General features: G+C 39.7%; 1 protein-coding gene across 2 annotated transcripts; it reads right to left on the reverse strand.

Annotated features, from left to right (window-relative positions):
- Positions 1-10645: 10645 nt before the first annotated feature.
- LOC117398132 (cerebellin-1-like) lies at positions 10646-20426 on the reverse strand. 2 transcript variants are annotated; one of them, XM_059016807.1, is made up of 5 exons: positions 20299-20397; positions 17156-17232; positions 14948-15877; positions 13226-13345; positions 10646-11016 (listed from the first exon to the last, which is right to left on the reverse strand). In XM_059016807.1, the coding sequence occupies exons 3-5, from the start codon at positions 15209-15211 to the stop codon at positions 10819-10821; spliced, it is 582 nt and encodes a 193-aa protein (XP_058872790.1). In that variant the 5' UTR covers positions 15212-15877; positions 17156-17232; positions 20299-20397; the 3' UTR covers positions 10646-10818. The 2 variants fall into 2 exon arrangements, with proteins under 2 accessions (XP_058872790.1, XP_033853012.1); XM_033997121.3 differs by lacking the exon at positions 17156-17232 and having other exon boundaries at positions 20299-20426.
- Positions 20427-20887: the final 461 nt, after the last annotated feature.

The following is a 20887-nucleotide window of genomic DNA, read 5'->3' on the forward strand; positions in this document are numbered from 1 at the left end:
ATACTTGTATATATATATATATATATATATATATAATATTATCGTGGGTGTTCAGGGGAGTTTTGAAGCTGTGTATTGTGTGTATGAAAGCGGTGGCGGTCTAAAACTGTAGAATTTATGCATATCTGTTGTTTTATTTCAGTGGTTTATTTTGTAATTAAAAGTACGCTTTGGCGTTTAAACCTGCAGCTTTCGTGTGTTTGAGTCTCTTCCTGGTTAATACAGCTTGCTAGTCATCCTATTCACAAGCCCCCAGACAGTATTTTTTTTATCATCACACCTCCCTGTCTATGTATAATTATCACCTTCTCGGTACAACCATGCATCTATTAAATGTCATTATATGTAACAACCCTGGCCCTGTTTTTTAACTTCGATGGCAGTATGTGTGACTTGCACTGGAATTAAAGACATCAAAGCTATATTTATATTCCCTTTTATGAAATCAAATTGTAGAAGCTATTTGGAAATAGAGCTCATAGTATATGAAAGACCAGTAGCTGCAAATGTAATTTTGAGTGTTTTTCCTTTCGCACTCCTTTAAGGGGGCCAGTGTTAATGTTGCTTGCGCTAATAAGAGGTAAGAGAATGGATTTGAAAACGATAGGTTATAGATGTAACCCCAGTTCCCTGAAAGAGAAGATGACCACCAAATTGAATACTTTTTGGATATGCCTGCTTGACAGGTATTCGCTGAGCATTTTATATCAAAGCTGCCAATAGGCCCCTCCGCGGAATGATGTCCACGGTCCCGCCTCACCGAGGTAATAAATAGTCACTGCGGGGTCTCTTTTGCATTGAACCCACGAATGCGAGTGATGCAACCTCACAAGGTTGGCGGTCATCTTCTCTTTCAGGGAACTGGGGTTACATCCTTTCAATTTGAAGATGACCGCCAAATTGAATAATTTTGGGAAAGTATACCAGAGCTGTTGTGCGGGACATCTCGCTACCGCCATCTAGTGTTGATGTTGTGAGCGTGCAACCTCAAGGACCCTAATGCCTAGGCATAGAGGAATCTATGACATTAAGTCGGTAGAACCTGGTAAACGTATGCGTGGTAGTCCAGCTAGCCGCAGTACATATATCGGTAAACGAGGCACCTCTGAAGAGGTCCCATGACGTAGCCACACCTCTGGTTGAGTGCGCGGCCACCCTCCCAGGTGGGGGTAGGCCGGCATTAGTATACGCAGTCGAAACCGTGTCCACAATCCAATGGGACAGTCGCTGCTTACAGAGGGCTTGACCTCGGGTCCGTTCACCATGACAAACAAAGAGCAGGTTAGATTGAAGCAGTGCTCTCGTTATTCACATAGCATCTCAATGCCCAAACCGGGCATAGGGAATTTAATCTCCTATCCGACTCCTCTGCGTAGGGAGGGAGATGGAAAGCCTCTAGTTCCACTGACTGATTCAAGTGAAATGCTGTAATCACCTTAGGGAGGAAAGCAGGGTTTGTGCGCAACGATACCCTGTTTCCATCGTCCCAAACGTGCATACAGGAACTGTGCACGGACAGTGCCTGTAGCTCTTTGACCCGCTAACAGAAAGGCTGTCTTCATAGAGAGATATTTCAGCTCTATGGTATCTATGGGCTCAAATGGGGCCTTTGTGAGAGCCTCTAGTACCACGTCTAGACTCCATTCGGGGAGGACGTCCTTTATAGAAGGTCGTATCCGCCGACCACCCTTTAGAAAATGGGTCGCCAGTATATGCACCGGTTTTGAAAATATTTCCACTTATATGCATACAGCGCTCTTGTGGAAGAAGCCCTAGCATTCTGCAGTGTACTCACTACTGCGTCTGAGAGCCCTAGGGTGGACAAATGTTATCGTTCAGGGGCCAGACCCACACCTGGAGTCTGCCCGGTTCTGGGTGCCAGAGGATGCCTTTTGCCTGGCTGAGGAGATCCATGTGCAGCGGGATCTCCCTGGACCTTTCTGAAGCAGCTGGGAGAGGTTCGAAAACCAGGTTCTCCTGGGCCATCTGGGGGCCACCAGGAGAACTGTCGCTTCCTCTCTCCAGACCTTCTCGAGAAAGGTAGGGAGCAGCGGTGTCGGCGGGAAAGTGTATAAAGGTGCTTTGGGCCATTCGTGTGCTAGGGCGTCGACACCTAGCTGGAAACCTCACAGAAAAATGGGCCAAGGCGTTTTAATAATAACAATTCAAATAATTGTGTTTTCACTTTAGAAAAATTCAAGCTTAATCAAACTGAGTTTCTTTTTTAATGGTTTTCCTTTCTAATGGTTTCTTTTTTAATGGTTGGAGGGTGGTCTCGGCAGGCAGAGGAGCCCGCAGATCCTGGTCGGGCCGCTGGACGTCCCTGCACATAAATGCGCTAGAGCTGAGAGCAGTCCACCTCACACTGCAACATCCGCAGCTGAGGAGGGAGAACCACAGGGGGCAATGGGTCGTCTCTGTCGTGGCAAAGAGGTCGACCTAGGCTACTTGGAAGCGTTCCCGAATGCACTGCACCACCTGAGGGTGCATTCGCCATTCTGACGGGTGAGGACCCTCCCTGGAGAGGAGGTCCGCTGCCCAGTTCACCACTCCCGGGAGATGTACAGCCCGGAGGGACAGTAGGTGCCTCTGTGCCCAGATCAGTTGCTGAAAGGCTATGCGATGTAACCCCGGGGACCGAAGCTCTCCCTGGTGGTTCACGTACAGAACCACTGACACGTTGTCAGTGCGGACAAGGACATGTTTGTTGCGGAGCACAGGGAGAAAATGTTGCAGTGTGAGGTGGACTGCTCTCAGCTCTAGCGCATTTATGTGCAGGGACGTCCAGCGGCCCGACCAGGATCCGCGGGCTCCTCTGCCTGCCGAGACCACCCTCCAACCATTAAAAAAGAAACCATTAGAAAGGAAAACCATTAAAAAAGAAACTCAGTTTGATTAAGCTTGAATTTTTCTAAAGTGAAAACACAATTATTTGAATTGTTATTATTAAAACGCCTTGGCCCATTTTTCTGTGAGGTTTCCAGCTTATGCATTACAATGACATGACTTTACATAGGCTAGATGCAATCTGAACAATTTGAAGTGGAAAAGGTCATCTGAACTTGTACGGAAAGGCAGGAGGCCTACAATGCTGTAAATTAGAGTGTCATAGCCTAGGCTATACTAGTAGTAAAACATAAAATGCAAGTGAGAAATATATATACTGTATATAGTTCAAGTGAATGGGGTGACAGTGAATGTGTTATGGTGAAGACAAATGAATAAATAATCTCTCTTTGTAATGCCCAGAATTAGTTATTTTTGTTTTTTATTTTGCTGTGCAAAGTATAGTGTAGAACTAGAAACAAGCCTATCCTGAACAAAAAAATAAATGTGCTTTTTCTGGTGACAAAAAATAAATAAAAATAGGACGGAGCCTGCTGGCTTCTGAAATGAACATCTTACTTGGAGCACTGATATTCCTTTTTGCATTCTATGACCTTCTGTTTCTGTGTGCATTGAGCTACATAACAAAATTAACTACTGATCGAAAATAGACGCAAAGGCAAAAACGTGTTTAAAAACTAGTTTATAGTTTCACTGTCAAGTAAAAAAAAGTGAATTGCATGTACAAAAAAACCCTGCAAATCAACTATATTAATTTATTTTATTTAAAGGTATTTATTATAGCAGACATAAGCATGAATTGATCAGGCTGCAGCTGATGTGACTGATAACTGTATATTTGTGAATGCACTGTATGTGTAGCTTTGTTGTATAACATTTCAATGTAGTGGATTTTCTAAGTTCTGATGTGTATCATTTTTCTGTGCAGGTTATTTTGAATGGAATTCTCTCACTTTGACTACTACAATGGCAACATGTCAGGGTAGTTTATTGGATTTTTTTCAGAAGAAAACAAAAAGAAATGTTGATGAAAACGAAAGTAACAGTGTGCCGTTCCGTTGGCTGTAGTGAAGAAGAACAAACTGTTACTGGTTCAACACATAAAGAAGGTTGTTCAACAAAACCTACTGACAACTGGAGGTAAAATTGAACAGTCAACTTCATATCTGTTCTGGTCACCTCGTTACAAAAAGGATATTGCTGCTCTAGAAAGAGTGCAAAGAAGAGCAACCAGAATTATCCCGGGTTTAAAAGGCATGTCGTATGCAGACAGGCTAAAAGAATTGAATCTGTTCAGTCTTGAACAAAGAAGACTACGCAGTGATCTGATTCAAGCATTCAAAATTCTAAAAGGTATTGACAATGTCGACCCAGGGGACTTCTTTGACCTGAAAAAAGAAACAAGGACCAGGGGTCACAAATGGAGATTAGATAAAGGGGCATTCAGAACAGAAAATAGGAGGCACTTTTTTACACAGAGAATTATTTTTTATTTTTATTCTTATATAGTCTTGGGTCTCCAAAAGGACATGAACTCACAGATTAGAGTTGTTTATTCACAGAAGAAGAAGAGTACTGTAATCTGCCAAGTGTTTAATCTGTAGTATTTTGTAGTTAATCATATCCTGATGTAACTATCACTGTCACTGTTATCTGCTGTATTATTGAATTGTATTTTGTCACACTTGTACTTGCTTGAACCAAAGTCATTGTATTTATCTTGTATTTATCTTGCTCTTATTGTATTATTACTTGTACTGTAACACTGGAAATGTATTTGCTTATGATTTTAAGCCGCCCTGGATAAGGGTGTCTGCTAAGAAATAAATAATAATAATAATAATAATAGAGAAATAATGATTTCAATCATCAAAATTGTTGTTGCACTGGGACAGAGAAGCATAGCTTTCAGAGGAAACTGGGCAAAAGATGGAGAGGATGGCAACGTTAACCTTTTACCTATCTCCACAAATTCAAAATGAGCTCATTGCTTGCTGTGGAAATAAAGTTAGAGGACAAGCTTCCCCTGAAAGTAAAAGATGCAGTGTTTTTCTCTGTGCTAGCTGATGAGAGCATGGATGTAAGTGGAGTAGAGTAAATGAGCCTTTGTATCTGCTATGTGGATGTTTGTAAGGATTTCCTAGGTTTTGTACAACTTGAAAAGCTTGATGCCACAGGTATTGCAGATGCAAACATAAAAACTGCAGACACGGGGACTGGACCTTTCGAAGCTAAGAGGACAAGGCTATGATGGTGCTGCAGTGATGAGTGGCTGTGTTGGTGGAGTTCAAAAGAAAATCAGAGAAGCCTTTCCTAAAGCAGTATATACCCATTGCAGAAGACCATGCTCTAAACCTTGTCCTTGTGCATAGTTGTAGTAATATACCTCTTCTGAGAAACGTTCTTGGAACTGTTGGCTGCATTGATCAATGTACAGCCTGAAATAAAAAGTATAGTCCGGAAACAAGCATATCAGCAAAATGCTCCTTCCTTCTTCCAATAATGCTCATTTGGGATGAGAGTTAAGCAAGGTTGCTGTCACCCCTGACTGGGAAACTGTCTGGGAAAATATTTTTACATCATCCAAAAATCTGGCCCATCAGCTTATTCATTTTAAATTGGCTCATAGATTCTATGCTACTCCATTTAGTAGGTTTCAGATGAAAATTGCTGCAGATCCTATGTGCCAGGCTTGTGCCTCGGGAGTGATGAGCACTTATTTACATATGTTCCGGGCGTGCCCAAAAATGGTTACCTTTTGGCAATTTGTTGTGACTGCTATGGGCTCTCTACTGGGTGTGGCGGTGCCCCTCTCTCCTGAGGTACTCCTACTGGCTGATGATTCCCGGTTGATGCTGACATCACACTCCAGGAAGCTTTTCCTGGCAGGGATGACGGCAGCCAAGAAAACTGTTCTGAAGGGATGGATGAAGCAGTCTATTTCTTTTTCTTCTGTCTGGCTAGATTACTTTCACGATATTAGTATTTTAGAAAGATCCACGGCTCGATTGCACTCAGCCTCTGCTGGCATGATGGCAGCATGGGACTTCTCTGTGGACCAGGTGGCACAGCTATTTTAGTTTTGTATTAGCTTTTTACTATTTTGTTGTTTTTTTGTGAGTTGTATATTTTTTCTTGATTTATATTACTATTGACTATTTGTATTTTCATTACTTTCTTTTTGTGTTTGGTTCCTTTTTCAATTGTTTCACGTACAGAACCACTGACACATTGTCAGTGCGGACAAGGACATGTTTGTTGCGGAGCACAGGGAGAAAATGTTGCAGGTGGACTGCTCTCAGCTCTAGCGCATTTATGTGCAGGGACGTCCAGCGGCCCAACCAGGATCCGCGGGCTCCTCTGCCTGCCGAGACCACCCTCCAACCATTAAAAAAGAAACCATTAGAAAGGAAAACCATTAAAAAAGAAACTCAGTTTGATTAAGCTTGAATTTTTCTAAAGTGAAAACACAATTATTTGAATTGTTATTATTAAAACGCCTTGGCCCATTTTTCTGTGAGGTTTCCAGCTTATGCATTACAATGACATGACTTTACATAGGCTAGATGCAATCTGAACAATTTGCTCTTACTTGGAGCACTGATATTCCTTTTTGCATTCTATGACCTTCTGTGCTGTGTGCATTGAGCTACATAACAAAATTAACTACTGATCGAAAATAGACGCAAAGGCAAAAACGTGTTTAAAAACTTTAGTTTATAGTTTCACTGTCAAGTAAAAAAAAGTGAATTGCATGTACAAAAAAACCCTGCAAATCAATTTATCTTACTATATTAATTTATTTTATTTAAAGGTATTTATTATAGCAGACATAAGCATGAATTGATCAGGCTGCAGCTGATGTGACTGATAACTGTATATTTGTGAATGCACTGTATGTGTAGCTTTGTTGTATAACATTTCAATGTAGTGGATTTTTCTAAGTTCTGTATCATTTTTCTGTGCAGGTTATTTTGAATGGAATTCTCTCACTTTGACTACTACAATGGCAAAATGTCAGGGTAGTTTATTGGATTTTTTTCAGAAGAAAACAAAAAGAAATGTTGATGAAAACGAAAGTAACAGTGTGCCGTTCCGTTGGCTGTAGTGAAGAAGAACAAACTGTTACTGGTTCAACACATAAAGAAGGTTGTTCAACAAAACCTACTGACAACTGGAGGTGATCCTGGAGGACTCAAAAACAATGCTAATCTCACAGATCATCAACAGATCACTATCCTCCAGAACAACACTGTGTTCCCAGCAGGATTGGCATGTCCCCTTAAACAGTACAAAACCCAAGGTGTTAAAGGCTAAAATACAACACAGATTGGGATTAAGTACAGTTGGCTACGTTATTCCGTCTTGGATGATGCAGCATTTTGTGCTCAATGTTTGTGTTTTTTAAAACACAGAAGTGCTGTATTTGTAGGAGTGGGCTTCTCTGACTGGAAAAAAGGAATTGGTGACAAAAGGGGCATCATCTCAGCACATGAGAAGAGTCAGTCTCACCATGATGCTAAAATTGAACAGTCAACTTCTGTTCTGGTCACCTCGTTACAAAAAGGATATTGCTGCTCTAGAAAGAGTGCAAAGAAGAGCAACCAGAATTATCCCGAGTTTAAAAGGCATGTCGCATGCAGACAGGCTAAAAGAATTGAATCTGTTCAGTCTTGAACAAAGAAGACTACGCAGTGATCTGATTCAAGCATTCAAAATTCTAAAAGGTATTGACAATGTCGACCCAGGGGACTTTTTTGACTTGAAAAAAGAAACAAGGACCAGGGGTCACAAACGGAGATTAGATAAAGGGGCATGCAGAACAGAAAATAGGAGGCACTTTTTTACCCAGAGAATTGTGAGGGTCTGGAACCAACTCCCCAGTAATGTTGTTGAAGCTGACACTCTTCAAGAAGCTGCTTGATGAGATTCTGGGATCAATAAGCTACTAACAACCATACGAGCAAGATGGGCTGAATGGCCTCCTCTCGTTTGTAAACTTTCTTATGTTCTTATGACTGAAGACTTGGCTGAGATCTTCAATGGAAGAAGACTGTCTGACTAGTTTGGCCTTACTCCATGTCCATCGGCATCTGGAAGTGAATTCATCAAAAGTACTTCACTGGGACTCAACAGGACACAGAAGAATCCACCTCGCATTTAGAAGGCAGCTGGCTTCATGAAATTAAGGTAAGAACTACTTTTATTTATATATAGAAAAAAGGTATACAATATGTTAGGCTGACCCTATGTGCTGCTTGTTAATGTTTGGACCTCAGGTAAATTTTCCCTCTGGCTACGGCCATGAGCCCCAGCAGTCCAGACGTATCTTTTGGTCAGTGGTTTATTGTGAAAGGTGGAGGTGGCGTGCACGGACCGAAAATGATAGTAAACAGACGCAGCCCTCCACAAGTCTGTCCAGCGGGCTGAATTGCTTGTAAAATTTAGATCATAAATTTCAGTAGGCTGATCATAAGAGACTAGCTCTCTTTGTGACACTATCAGTAAATAGAGCGAGTGAGTCTGTTACTAATTTATGACATTTAGTTACCAACATACCCCTCAGTGGCACATACAAAATGGTTCATTATCCATAAATAAAATAAAAAAAATAGTAATTGAAGAGGGAATTGTGAAAAAGTGTGGGATAGCGAGATATACATTTCGGAAGTGATTTACACTAGCAGTGGAGAGGAGTGTGAGTGGAGCTGGCTGCAGAATTAGACGAACCGGAGCGGAGCGGACTGGGGAAGTAAAAGCCTTGGAGCGAGCGGTTTCAAAAAGGAAGAGAGCGAGGAGTGGCGTTTATGATCGCCCCACTCCGCTCACAAATACTTGGTGCACACTACAATTATCACACTTTAGTAAATACAGTTTGAATAAACCTCACCTCATTATTCAGAGTGGAATGCCATATTTAAATACATTATCATGCATTACCATACAAACCACATATGGAAGGTAGGGGGAGGGGGCGGGGGCAGTGTTAATGTTCTTAGTCCTAATAAGAGGTAAGGAAATGTGATCTCCTTACTAGTAGCCCCTGATCAACATCTTATTTTCTATTTTCCTCTTAAAAATGTTAAACAATAATAAAAAACATATTTTGTTGGAATAATGTATTGTTTTTATTTAGAGATTTTTTATTAAGCCATTAATACAGGGATATGACAGTTCATATGTGGAAGAATGGTTACACTAACAAAATATTTAGATGAATCTTACCTGCTCTGCACTTCCATTTGCTATATAGGTTGATATAGGTGCAGTTATTGTAAACATAACAGCAGTGTGTGCATCTATTAGAACACATCAAGATTTGTCATATCAGTGATATAGAAACAATAGGCACGTGTGAAAATGTTAGATCACTTTGTGCTTTAATTTAACAACATCTAAAAAGTCTCATTTTACCATTTGTGGCGTTGTGTTCCTTTTTCGTACTATTTTAAATGAATTGCATGTGTGGCCATTAAAGTCATCAATAAATTAGACAATCACAAATTTGCCTATTTTGACCATTTTCCAAGATTTTCAGGTTTGAGTTCATATGCACAACAAATCAAAACAGAAGCAATGAGGTGTTCTAATATATTTGCACACTACTGTATTTTCATTTTAAAACATATGGTTCTACACTTCTGCATGCCCTGCTTTCAGTTAGTGCTACACTTCCTTGGTCACCTGGAGGGTGGAACTGTCCCCACCCCTTCAAGTAGCTTCTTTCCTGTCAGTAACCAATCAGCTGCTTGCTTCCCCTACTGACTGACAGGCTTTCAATCAGTGATCCAGAAGACACTGCTAAGGTGATCTAGAAAGTGTAAGAGATGACCTGAAAATAAGGCATAGAAATTGAAAACTTTCTTTAATCTATAACAGTACCATAGATCATTTTTTTTAAATAAAAACAGATGTTTGTTTAACAGCTAACATAAGTGCAAAATTATTTTTATTATCTACAATAACTTTAATGTCTTACCTGAAAAAATCTAATATTCTAAGACCATTGACATCAATGCATGCTTTAAGATAATTTGCAATCAATGAAGATGAATTATATACTACAATTTCTTCTTAAAGGAAAAGTGGATTTTTGAAATCCTGTCAATTCTGCTTTATATTAGTTTCAGATTTCATTTTCTTCTGCTGCCCCCCTAACGTCTTGTGATGTTTGCAATCATTCTGAGTGCTTCTTATAAACCACACACTGTTTTATAAGTCTGTGTTAAATATGAGTTCAGGAGCTGCTCTCCTTGCTCTCCTTGCCACATGACTGTTCAGTGCCCGCCAATTAGGATTCTCCAGGTAAGCACAAAGCCAGGTAAAGGCATATTTAAAATGATGGTAACTTAATAGTGGATCAACAGAACCCAGAACCACTCAGACTGATTGCAAACACCATCAAAAGATAAGGGAAATAAAACAATATATATACTGTTTCAGCTCTGAATCTGATTGACAGCCATGTCAATGGGGGATTAGTGTTACTGACAGGCTTGCTTTGCCTTTTCTATGGGAAACCTTTATCAGGGGAATGTCTGCCCCTGTATACTCCTAATAACCACACTCTGAGATCATAGGATGCAGGGCTGCTGGTTATTCCAGGGTGAATAAAAATAACACGGGAGGGAGGGCCTTTCTTGTAAAGCTCCTAAACTATGGAATGCTCTGCCTTCTTCTGTCAGGGAAGCTGGGACTTACTGTTTTTAAATCAAGATTGAAAACCTATTTTTACAAAATAGCTTTTTTCTTTATCTTAGTCTTTCAAATTTTATGATTAAAACCACATTTTTTGATATCTTGTCTTAATTTCTGTTTTATCAAATTCTGTATTACACTGTTTTTAACTGAGTGGTTGAATTGAGTGTGATCCTTGTGATGAAAGGCGCTACAGAAATGTGAAATTGTTGTTGTTGTTGGTGGTGTTGTTTCATACTTCCTAACTAATCTTAACTGTTCTTAATTCTGGGATTACAGTGGAAAGACCAGGAAGCCGGAGAAGGTGGAATATTTCCAGCCCCCCATCAGGTTTCCCCTCTCCAGTTTCAGGTAGGCCTTGTCTCCCTTCTCCATGGTCATGAGCCCTGCGTTAGTGGCGGCCTCTCTTGTGACATCCTGGTCCCCAGCGAAGGCAGTGATCACAGGCCAGCTGTTCAACACCAGAGACACCTGGAACACAAGAGGAAATAGAGAGCAATCAGGATCATAGTTCATATGACTGACATCACTGAACCAGCATCACAATTCATCTAGCTCTGACATAACTGAACCAGCATCACAGTTCATCTAGCTCTGACATCACTGAACCAGCATCACAGTTCATCTAGCTCTGACATCACTGAACCAGCATCACAGTTCATCTAGCTCTGACATCACTGAACCAGCATCACAGTTCATCTAGCTCTGACATCACTGAACCGGCATCACAGTTCATCTAGCTCTGAAATCACTGAACCGGCATCACAGTTCATCTGACTCTGACATCACTGAACCAGCATCACAGGGCGCGTTAAGTGAACCGCTCAGAGTGAGAACGCTCAGAAAGCACACTGAGCAGATTTAAATGACTTAACGCTCTGCTCCACGAGAGCGTTGAGTGACTTTTAAAAATGGCGAATAATAATTATTTGCTTGTTTGTGTTTCTGAGGTGATGGTAGATAAAATGGCCCCGTGTGAAGTTACTGTCCCCTGCTGGACCTCGCTGAGTTCGGCGATCACAGTTCATCTAGCTCTGACATCACATCTCTGCAGTCTTGCTTGCAGTATTTGAGGAGGCTGCACTTATCAGCAAGTCTTGTTTGCAACATTTTGTGGTTTTTATTGTGTGATGAACATCCTCTGTAATTCTGAATTGATGTTATTTCTAGGAATGGTTTGTAAGGTGTGAGATGACTAACGTCATCTCTCTCTCTCTCTCTCTCTCTCTCTCTCTCAATATATATATATATATATATATATATATATATATATATATATATATATATATATTGGTGTGTTTAAAAGACTACTTGTTTGTTTTTTATCAACTTCTAAAGCACTGTTTTTTTGTATTCAGCTGATGAAGGACTGAAACGTCCTGATAATTGATTTGTAATGAATTATTCCACCTTTTTAAGCACCTGAAAATATCCTTTTCTCTTTTTTCTTATATATATATATATATATATATATATATATATATATATATATATATATATATATATATATATATTAGAGCCAGCTGCCTGTTGGGGTGTTGTGTATATAATGTAGCACTGCATTAATGTCGAAGCTGCCTGTTGGGGTGTTGTCTTTGTCGTCTCGTTCCCAGAAAACTTTGGTGAGAATCTTTAATTCTTTCTTAAGCTGAGGGAACACACAGTCACTTTTTCAGGTACACTGGCTTGAAACCTGGTTCCAGGAGACCTAGTTTGAGGCAACTTTGCTATATCAAAGCCCTGAAACCACATTCAAGTTGCTTTGTGTTGCCTCATCTTAATACTTATCTAATTGCTTATCTAATTGCTTGTCTTTGAGACCTTTCCTACATTATGAATGAATAATCGAAAGTGAAACTATTAAGCTGACTTAATGGCCGATCTCTGATAAGTGTACTGGTATACACAGGCATAATAATTGAAATAAGCTCATTTTAGGCAATAAATCTAAAACATCTGGTACTACACTATAAAGAAATCTGTTTACAAACCCTGCATTCGGTTTGTGTTGCACCTCCTCGGTCACCTGGATGTGAAATTGCTCCCACCCATTCACTGGCTTCTTTCCCGTCAATAACCAATCAGCTGCTTCCCCTATTGATTGGCATGCTTTCAGCCAGTGACCCAGAGGACACTACTGAGGTGACCTAGGAAGTGCAAGCAAGCCCAAGAATAAGGCATAGAAACTGAGAACTTCCTTTAATCTAATGTACTACTAGATGCTTTAAAATGTAAATCCATGTGTGCCATAACATGTGTTACTTTCAAATCTACACAATTGAGACCTATGTAGCTAATAGAAGTGCAAACTGGCTAAGATTTATGGAATTGTTTTGTTAGCTATATAATTACTTTAAATATGTATTACCATCATTTTGTAGATCTCATATTTTCCTATGTGAAAGAGACACACATTAAACGTGTGTTTGATTTTTAATGGTATTTTGTTCCAAGCGTCTCTTACACACTATTTCCATGCTGCACTTCCTGTTGAAGGAACCGACACAGGAGAGCTGCTTCTGAGAGTTTGAGTCCTTGAAGGAAAACAAGTCTGAATGTCTAGTTTTTTTTAGACAATTAACTTCCAGTGGAAACGTTTGTCATTAAATTGAAGACACTGAGAAAGACTTCTATTGGAAACATGTGTCATTGAATTGATTATAGGGGGTTCGCCTCTTACCTGTATGGTCTGTCTGTTGTACACTTTGACCACGTGGAAGCAGAAGCTGTATACTCCTTTCCTGGGGGCGATGAACATGCTTCTGGCTGGATCAAAATGATTCCCGACATTAACCAGGATCTGTGGAGAAAACCAGGGTGGATATAAATACGTAACCAACACTTCTTTCAATTACCATGATAACCCTTTCCATTGTAAAAGCACAGCAAAATGCAATAAAGCACAGCAAAAGCATGGTAAAGCATAGGGAAGCATTGTAAAGCGCAGAGAGGTCTGGTAAAGCATAGGGAAGCATTGTAAAGCGCAGAGAGGTCTGGTAAAGCATAGGGAAGCATTGTAAAGCACAGAGAGGTGTGGTAAAGCATAGGGAAGCATTGTAAAGCGCAGAGAGGTCTGGTAAAGCATAGGGAAGCATTGTAAAGCGCAGAGAGGTCTGGTAAAGCATAGGGAAGCATTGTAAAGCACAGAGAGGTCTGGTAAAGCATAGGGAAGCATTGTAAAGCACAGAGAAGTCTGGTAAAGCATAGGGAAGCATTGCAAAGCACAGAGAGGTCTGGTAAAGCATAGGGAAGCATTGTAAAGCACAGAGAGGTCTGGTAAAGCATAGGGAAGCATTGTAAAGCACAGAGGGGTCTGGTAAAGCATAGGGAAGCATTGTAAAGCACAGAGAGGTCTGGTAAAGCATAGGGAAGCATTGTAAAGCACAGAGAGGTCTGGTAAAGCATAGGGAAGCATTGTAAAGCACAGAGAGGTCTGGTAAAGCATAGGTAAGCATTGTAAAGCACAGTGAGGTATGGTAAAGCTTAGGGAAGCATTGTAAAGCACAGAGAGGTCTGGTAAAGCACAGGTAAGCATTGTAAAGCACAGTGAGGTATGGTAAAGCTTAGGGAAGCATTGTAAAGCACAGAGAGGTCTGGTAAAGCATAGGGAAGCATTGTAAAGCACAGGTCTGGTAAAGCATAGGGAAGCATTGTAAAGCACAGGTCTGGTAAAGCATAGGTAAGCATTGTAAAGCACAGTAAAGCATTTAAAAAAACAAACCATAGTAAATTAACCCTTAAAAAGTTCCCAAAGTAAAAGCACAGCAAAGTGTAAAAAAAAATCCAGCTACTTTTTCTGCAATCTTAGATTTGAATTATACCCTCTACTGACCTTTGAGCCTTCATAATTTGAAAAATAAAATATATACAGTATACAAAAAGATCCACACTTTACCCCCTCCCCCAAAAAAAAAATTCCAAGCATGATGTGTACAAGCAAGCCTCCCAAAAACACACCTGTCACTGAGGGCAGGCTGGCAAGAACGACATGGCAGTCCTTACTGCAGTACATGCGCATGTGTCACATTTAAAGGCATGAGTGTTGTTTACTATATATCAAAACACAATTATTTATAAATGTGATGTATTAATCTACAGATGTACTCAAAAGTTTACATACACCAATGGAAATGTATAATTTCTAGAAATTTCTCAAAAACAAATAATTATAGGAAAAATCTTTTGTAGCAAAAGCAAAAGCACAACAAAGGGTAATAAAGCACAGTGATGGTAAGCACAGGTAAGCATTGTAAAGCATATTAATTAACAAACAACGATAAACTACGGTAAATCCTTAGTATAAACATGGAAAAATCATGGGGAAAACAGCAACATTACAATGGCTAATTTACCAGGTAAACTGTTATGTACCAAAGGCTACCAATTGTCCTTATTGCCCTACCTGATCAAAGTAGATCGTCATTGTACGGTTGCTCATTTCCGACGGTTCATGGTTGGTATTCCGAATTGCAGAAAAAGCCACTTTCCCAGTTCCAGAGCGCACCGACATTCCCAACGCCGTCCCAGCCGGCTCTGAAGTGGGAGTAGAATCACAGACCACCAGACACTTCCCCTCCAGGACAATGGGATCTGTGTCATTCTGAGAGAGGACTGAGGTGAACTCCAAACTCAGAATGAAAACTATTAAGAACTTAACCAACTTCATGTTTACCTCTATAACTGAGATTTATTACCAGCTAGACCACGAAGACACCAGATTTTGAATGGGTAGTCCCCTCTGACTATTTTGACCCCAGAATTGAGATCTTTCACCAAGTCCATCAAGATAGGAAGTTCTGGATAAAAGTATTTTCAAGTAGTTTGATCTTCAGGAACTCCAAAATAGACCAAGAAGATACCAGATTATGAATGGTTAGTTCTTTCTTACTTATATTTTGTCCCCAGCAACTGAGATCTTTACCAAACTATGGAAGTTTGATCTTCAGCAACTCTAACGTAGACCAAGATACCAGGAAGTCATTTTTTGCATATATTTTGCACCCAGAAGTGAGGTTGTTCAACCAAATTATGGAAGTCCACCACCGTGCAAAGTATAGTAGGAACTCCTAAACAGACCAGTAAGATATCTGACCATCAAAGGGTAGTCCTTTTAGACTCTAGAATTGAACCATTTAACCAAATTATCAAATAGTCAATAGTCAAATAAAGCTCTCAACAGATCTTCAAGTATTATGATCCTACTCCAAACCAGAAGATAAAAGATGGTCCTCTTTTACTTATAATGCTGTTTCCAAAACTGGGATGCTGCACCAAATTATGGACGTCCACCAAGATGCTGTTTGAGATGTTTCTTGATGAAACAAATGGCTTCCTAGTTCCATTGGTGAAAAGAAAGAAAGAATAAGACATGGTTATCAACAGATAGGGCAGCGGTTCTCAAACTGTGTGGAGAGCGCGACTGTACCAGGGGAGGCACAGTGCCTGTCCCTGACACCTCTAGTTTTGAGAAAGATACAGCTCTCTGCATACAGACATCAGAAAATACAATCCAAAAATAATGAACTCACTAAGCATTTGGAAATGGAATCACAGCATTTATTATCAGAGTTATTTACATGGTCTGTTATTACTATGGGCTTCTATTAACTCTGGTAATATGTCTATGTAACATGTTAGTATACTTCTGACTCATTTCCTGCATTTCTGCATTTCACAAACTGGGTGGGACTGTCAAATCAGTTGGCAGTGGCCCTGGTACAATTCAGTAGTGTACAATGCAGAAAAACTACTTTGTTACATTATAAGAATGAGACCAGACCGTGTTTTGAATCTCAGCAATGCTATTAGTTCTAAATACCCACATTACATTCTACATTAAACAACATGTGTCGCTAGTATTAACAGAGATAGGCAATTGATCAGATTACCTGAACCCCTGGAGAGAGCCCTCAGATGCTACACCAATGTTCCATGATGATTCCAGAGGTATTGAAAGCTTCTCTATCTGTGTCGCCGCAATGCCTGCTATTTATACTTTAGTAGGCTCAGAGCATACGTGACTACAGTTTGTTTCTGTTTTCACAAAGGCCCAGTGTTTGAGAACCCCTGGACTAGGGAGTGTATTATTAAAGCATTGCATCTATTCTATAATAATTCCTATTAATCCTTGATTGTGAGTTCAGGAGCTGGCAAAATACATTAGCTGTGCACTAGACGGCACTTTTGCTTACTGATATAAACGGGTGTGTAGTGCTGTGAGGTCGGTAGGGGGCGCCGCTCCCCCACTTCTCTTGGGCAAGGAGAGCACCGCTTCCATACTTCACGTGTAAAATATTGAACTGTTTTGCTCCTATTAATATATGGAGATATGCATGTGTATAATCCATACAAATAAGCAAAGAATACAATAGCAGTAAGAAACCCTTGAGATATAAATAATGTAAAAGGTTTGAATATAGTGTGCCCTGGTCTGGAACGACAGGTGTGAATAATGTAGAGAGGTGAAGGGAATCTGTATTAACGCTGTGCTGAGGTGTCAGCGTTTTACAATAAGATGTAATAATTGGAACAGTTCTTATTTTTAGACCCATATATCAGAAATCAAGTAGATCAAATAAGCTAAACATCGAAACAAACAAATAAGGGGTACCTGTGGCCTTACACATCTTTTTTTGCAATCGGATGCACTTCTGTTTCAAATCCTCAGTCTCATTGGCTCTTAAACAGCTGCAATAGGACAGTGAGACAAGCTGATTTTGGACCAAACCATTCAATATACGAGAAGGGGGAGAAGGGGGAGTCGAGGAGTGTTACGCATTGGATTAATAATAATAATGATGGCGTTTTAATCATGTGTGTATTAGTGTATGAAACTGGTTGTGAAAATATGTACAGTATTTGTTTATTTATGTATGTTTAATATAAATAGCTGTAAGTCTAGTTGCTTTACAATAATACCTCAGTACCGGATTGTCAGAATTATATATATATTTTTATATGTATATAAGAACATAAGAACATAAGAAAGTTTTCAAACGAGAGGAGGCCATTCAGCCCATCTTGGTCGTTTGGTTGTTAGTAGCTTATTGATCCCAGAATCTCATGAAGCAGCTTCTTAAAGGATCCCAGGGTGTCAGCTTCAACAACATTACACATTACATATATAAATTTAGTAGTCGCCAATTGATTTTACCCAGTTTGTTCTCACAGTTTGAAATGTCCAATTGTATTTTAGGCTCAGCTCACTGCTACCACCCTTGCGCTGACTCGGGAGAGGCGAAGATGAACACACGCTGTCCTCCGAAGTGTGTGCCATCAGCCGACGCTGCAGGCCCACCATGCAGCCAACCCAGAACTACAGCGTCGGAGGACAACACAGCTCTGGGCAGCTTACAGGCAAGCCAGCAGGCTCCCGGCCAGTCTTCAGGGGTCGCTGGTGTTGATTGTCTGAATTTGTAATCAATTGGTATTCTTGTTAGCCCTTTCAAATACTGTAACTACTAGTGATAAACTGCGGTTCTGTTGAGTGTATGGGGAAACGGGGACTGCAGGCGGTGTGGTAGGGTTGAGAGTGTAACCTTTAACCTACCCCCTGTGGTACACCAGAGTGCAACCATTAACCTGACCCCCTGAACACTGCCCTGGAAGTGAGAAATCAGTAAGAAATACCACATAGAACAAATATGGTATTACTTTCATTCACTAGCAGAGTGTTGCAGTGGAGCAGGTTAGTGGGCACGCTGTGGTGTACTATAGGTTAGACACAATTCTGAGAGCTCTATTGAGTCAGGGGTGTTTTTTAAAAAGTCCCCAGGACCTCAGCAGGTCAGATGAGATTTGATAGATGTTGTGCTTGGTTGGTAGGGGATTCCTTCCCTCTGTATTTAAAGATGGCTGCTCCTTTACAATATATATGGGCCATTTGGCAGACAAAACTGGCTGCAAATGTCCCTTTTAATAAGAGTGTGACATTTTCGAATCATAGATTTAGGTGATAATTATTAATTAGACACCCAAACCGGTTTCTTCACACTGTACTCCCATAAGCTAAACTAAGACAATTCTGTAAAAATATCTGTCTTCTTGTTATCATTAAATGATCTTTAATGGTAATGCAGACAGATAGTTATGTATTATATTAATGGTAGCACGAGTATACAGTTCATCTTTTATAAACTATAATATAATTGTCACCTGTCAGACAAAAAGGTACCGGATCTGGGATCTGAGGTGATCCAGCAGTATGCCAACCATAGCCTTCCCAAATTAACTTTGCTGGCAGACAGTGGCACTGCAATATTGGTCCTGTATTATAATAAGGGGCAATGATATCACAAGTATAAGCTAAAATATAATTATTAGCATCAGGAACATTATCTCTAGTCCCCCTTTAAAGGAGTGCTAACCAATGTTTTAAAATCTATTTCCTTACCTCTGATTAGCATGAGCAATATTATTATCACATGTACTTTTTTCCTTCAGTTTCAGATCTTTTGATTCTATGTTTATATTTGAGCAATTTGGAAGACCTTCATGATGACAAGTTGCTGCTGTTCCTACTTCCTAATCACTTCATTGAGCTGTAGGTCAAGCTGCAATCAGACCGTGTGACCTACAGCACAGGAAGCAACCATTTATCTACAGCGATGGATCTGAAATATTCCCATATCCCGAATCAACCTAATTTTGAACACAATAAATTCCAAATCAAAGCAGATGATGTCATGGACTCATGGTGAACCATATGGATCCGGATTTACTCGGATTATACACACAGGTACCACGTCAACACGCAGGGAAGGTGATGCGCTTACATAGACCTGTGGCATAACTGTGAACTCACAGAAAGAGGCCATCTGGCGTTATCACTGCCCTGCTGTTTTAATACACCCACAAACCCGCTGGACAGCTCGCGAGTTCCTTTCTTAATAAGGTTACCCGGCGAGGCGACATTGAGAACCGACAAGCCCACAAAATAGGAGAAATCTTTACAGTACAGGTTCAGTTCACAAAATACACTATTGTTGCTACACTGTTTCAAACAATTTTTCGTAGTTTGAGAGTTAATAAATAAATAAATAAATAAATAAATAACAATGTGAAACAAAATCCATTTGGGTTGCTCAGGTATAATATTATAACCAAAATCAATATCCCTAAAATAAGAGGAGGCTATTCCACACGCTTCTCTAAATTCTGAATATTTATCTCAATAGTTAAAGCTCATTCTTTATTTATCTCAAATTATTCATTTCTAAAACAGATTTTCTTCAAAATGCAATATTAGCACTGTTTTGAGGTTTCTTATTACCAGTGCACATTATTATTATTATTATTATTATTATTATTATAGCGCCTTTCATACAAAAGGAATCTCAAAGCAAAGAAAATCACAATAAAACACATTTGTATAAGGATCCCAAGGCGTGTCACAAAACAAAACAAAATTAAATTAAATAAAAAATAGTCTTAATAAAGAATATGTTGAAAACAACAATTTACAAAGAGATTGAAAAAGTGATTTGAAATTGTAAAAACACTAGTTTGTATCAATAAAACAATAAAAACGAAAATTCTACTTTGTTTTTCATTATTCCAATTCTATGCTAAATTTAACATATACTTGTTTAGTTAGCAATAATAATAATAATAATAATAATAATAATAATAATAATAATAATAATAATAATAATAATAATAACACTTAACCTACCACTCAGAAAGCCCACAGTTATTGAGTTATTATGTTACATCAGTGTTTTATAATTGGAATAAAATAAAAAAAAAACTCACCAGATTGCAGTTTTCGATACATCCAGCTCAGTGGTACATTGTATCTGTTCGCAAAACGAATGCAGGACAGGACAAGATAAGATAATCCGGGAAACTCACTCACTCTCTCTCTCTCTCTCTCTCTCTCTCTCTCTCTCTCTCTCTCTCTCTCTCTCTCTCTCTCTCTCTCTCTCTCTCTCTCTCTCTCTCTCTCTCTCTCTCTCTCTCTCTCTCTCTCTCTCTCTCCTCTCCTCTCACTCTCTCTTTCTCGCTCTCTTAGTCTCTCACTCTCTCTCTCTCTATTCAACTCAAAGTGATTTATTAGCATAGCCAGTATTATAAGTAACAGTTTCAAACAACAATGATAATGATAATGATAATGATAATACTGTATACTATTCTCCCCTCCCTCTCTGTCCCTCAGGCTGTGACAGGCGCTTGTGTGCTTGTCTGCTCTCTGAGGAGGATGGGGCAGGTCTGGGAATTCTGTGTAGAGATGTTATATTTTTGGGAAGGTTTTTGTGCACTGCAATAAAAAGTGCATCTCTGTCTCGACTTGATCGAGACAGAGATGCTTTGGACAGCCATGTCTGTTTACTGTCTTTCACCC

The sequence above is a fragment of the Acipenser ruthenus genome, chromosome 54 (assembly GCF_902713425.1).
Source record: "Acipenser ruthenus chromosome 54, fAciRut3.2 maternal haplotype, whole genome shotgun sequence".
NCBI classification, from domain to species: domain Eukaryota; kingdom Metazoa; phylum Chordata; class Actinopteri; order Acipenseriformes; family Acipenseridae; genus Acipenser; species Acipenser ruthenus.

Bases quoted from the DNA above. Each gene is read 5' to 3' on its own strand.
- LOC117398132 (XM_033997121.3), bottom strand. From the start codon at position 15,211: ATGAAGTTGGTTAAGTTCTTAATAGTTTTCATTCTGAGTTTGGAGTTC. The intron at 13,346-14,947 runs GTAGGGCAATAA...TTTTCTCCACAG, and splicing joins TGACGATCTACTTTGATCAG to ATCCTGGTTAATGTCGGGAA. The intron at 11,017-13,225 runs GTAAGAGGCGAA...CTTGTGTTCCAG, and splicing joins ACAACAGACAGACCATACAG to GTGTCTCTGGTGTTGAACAG.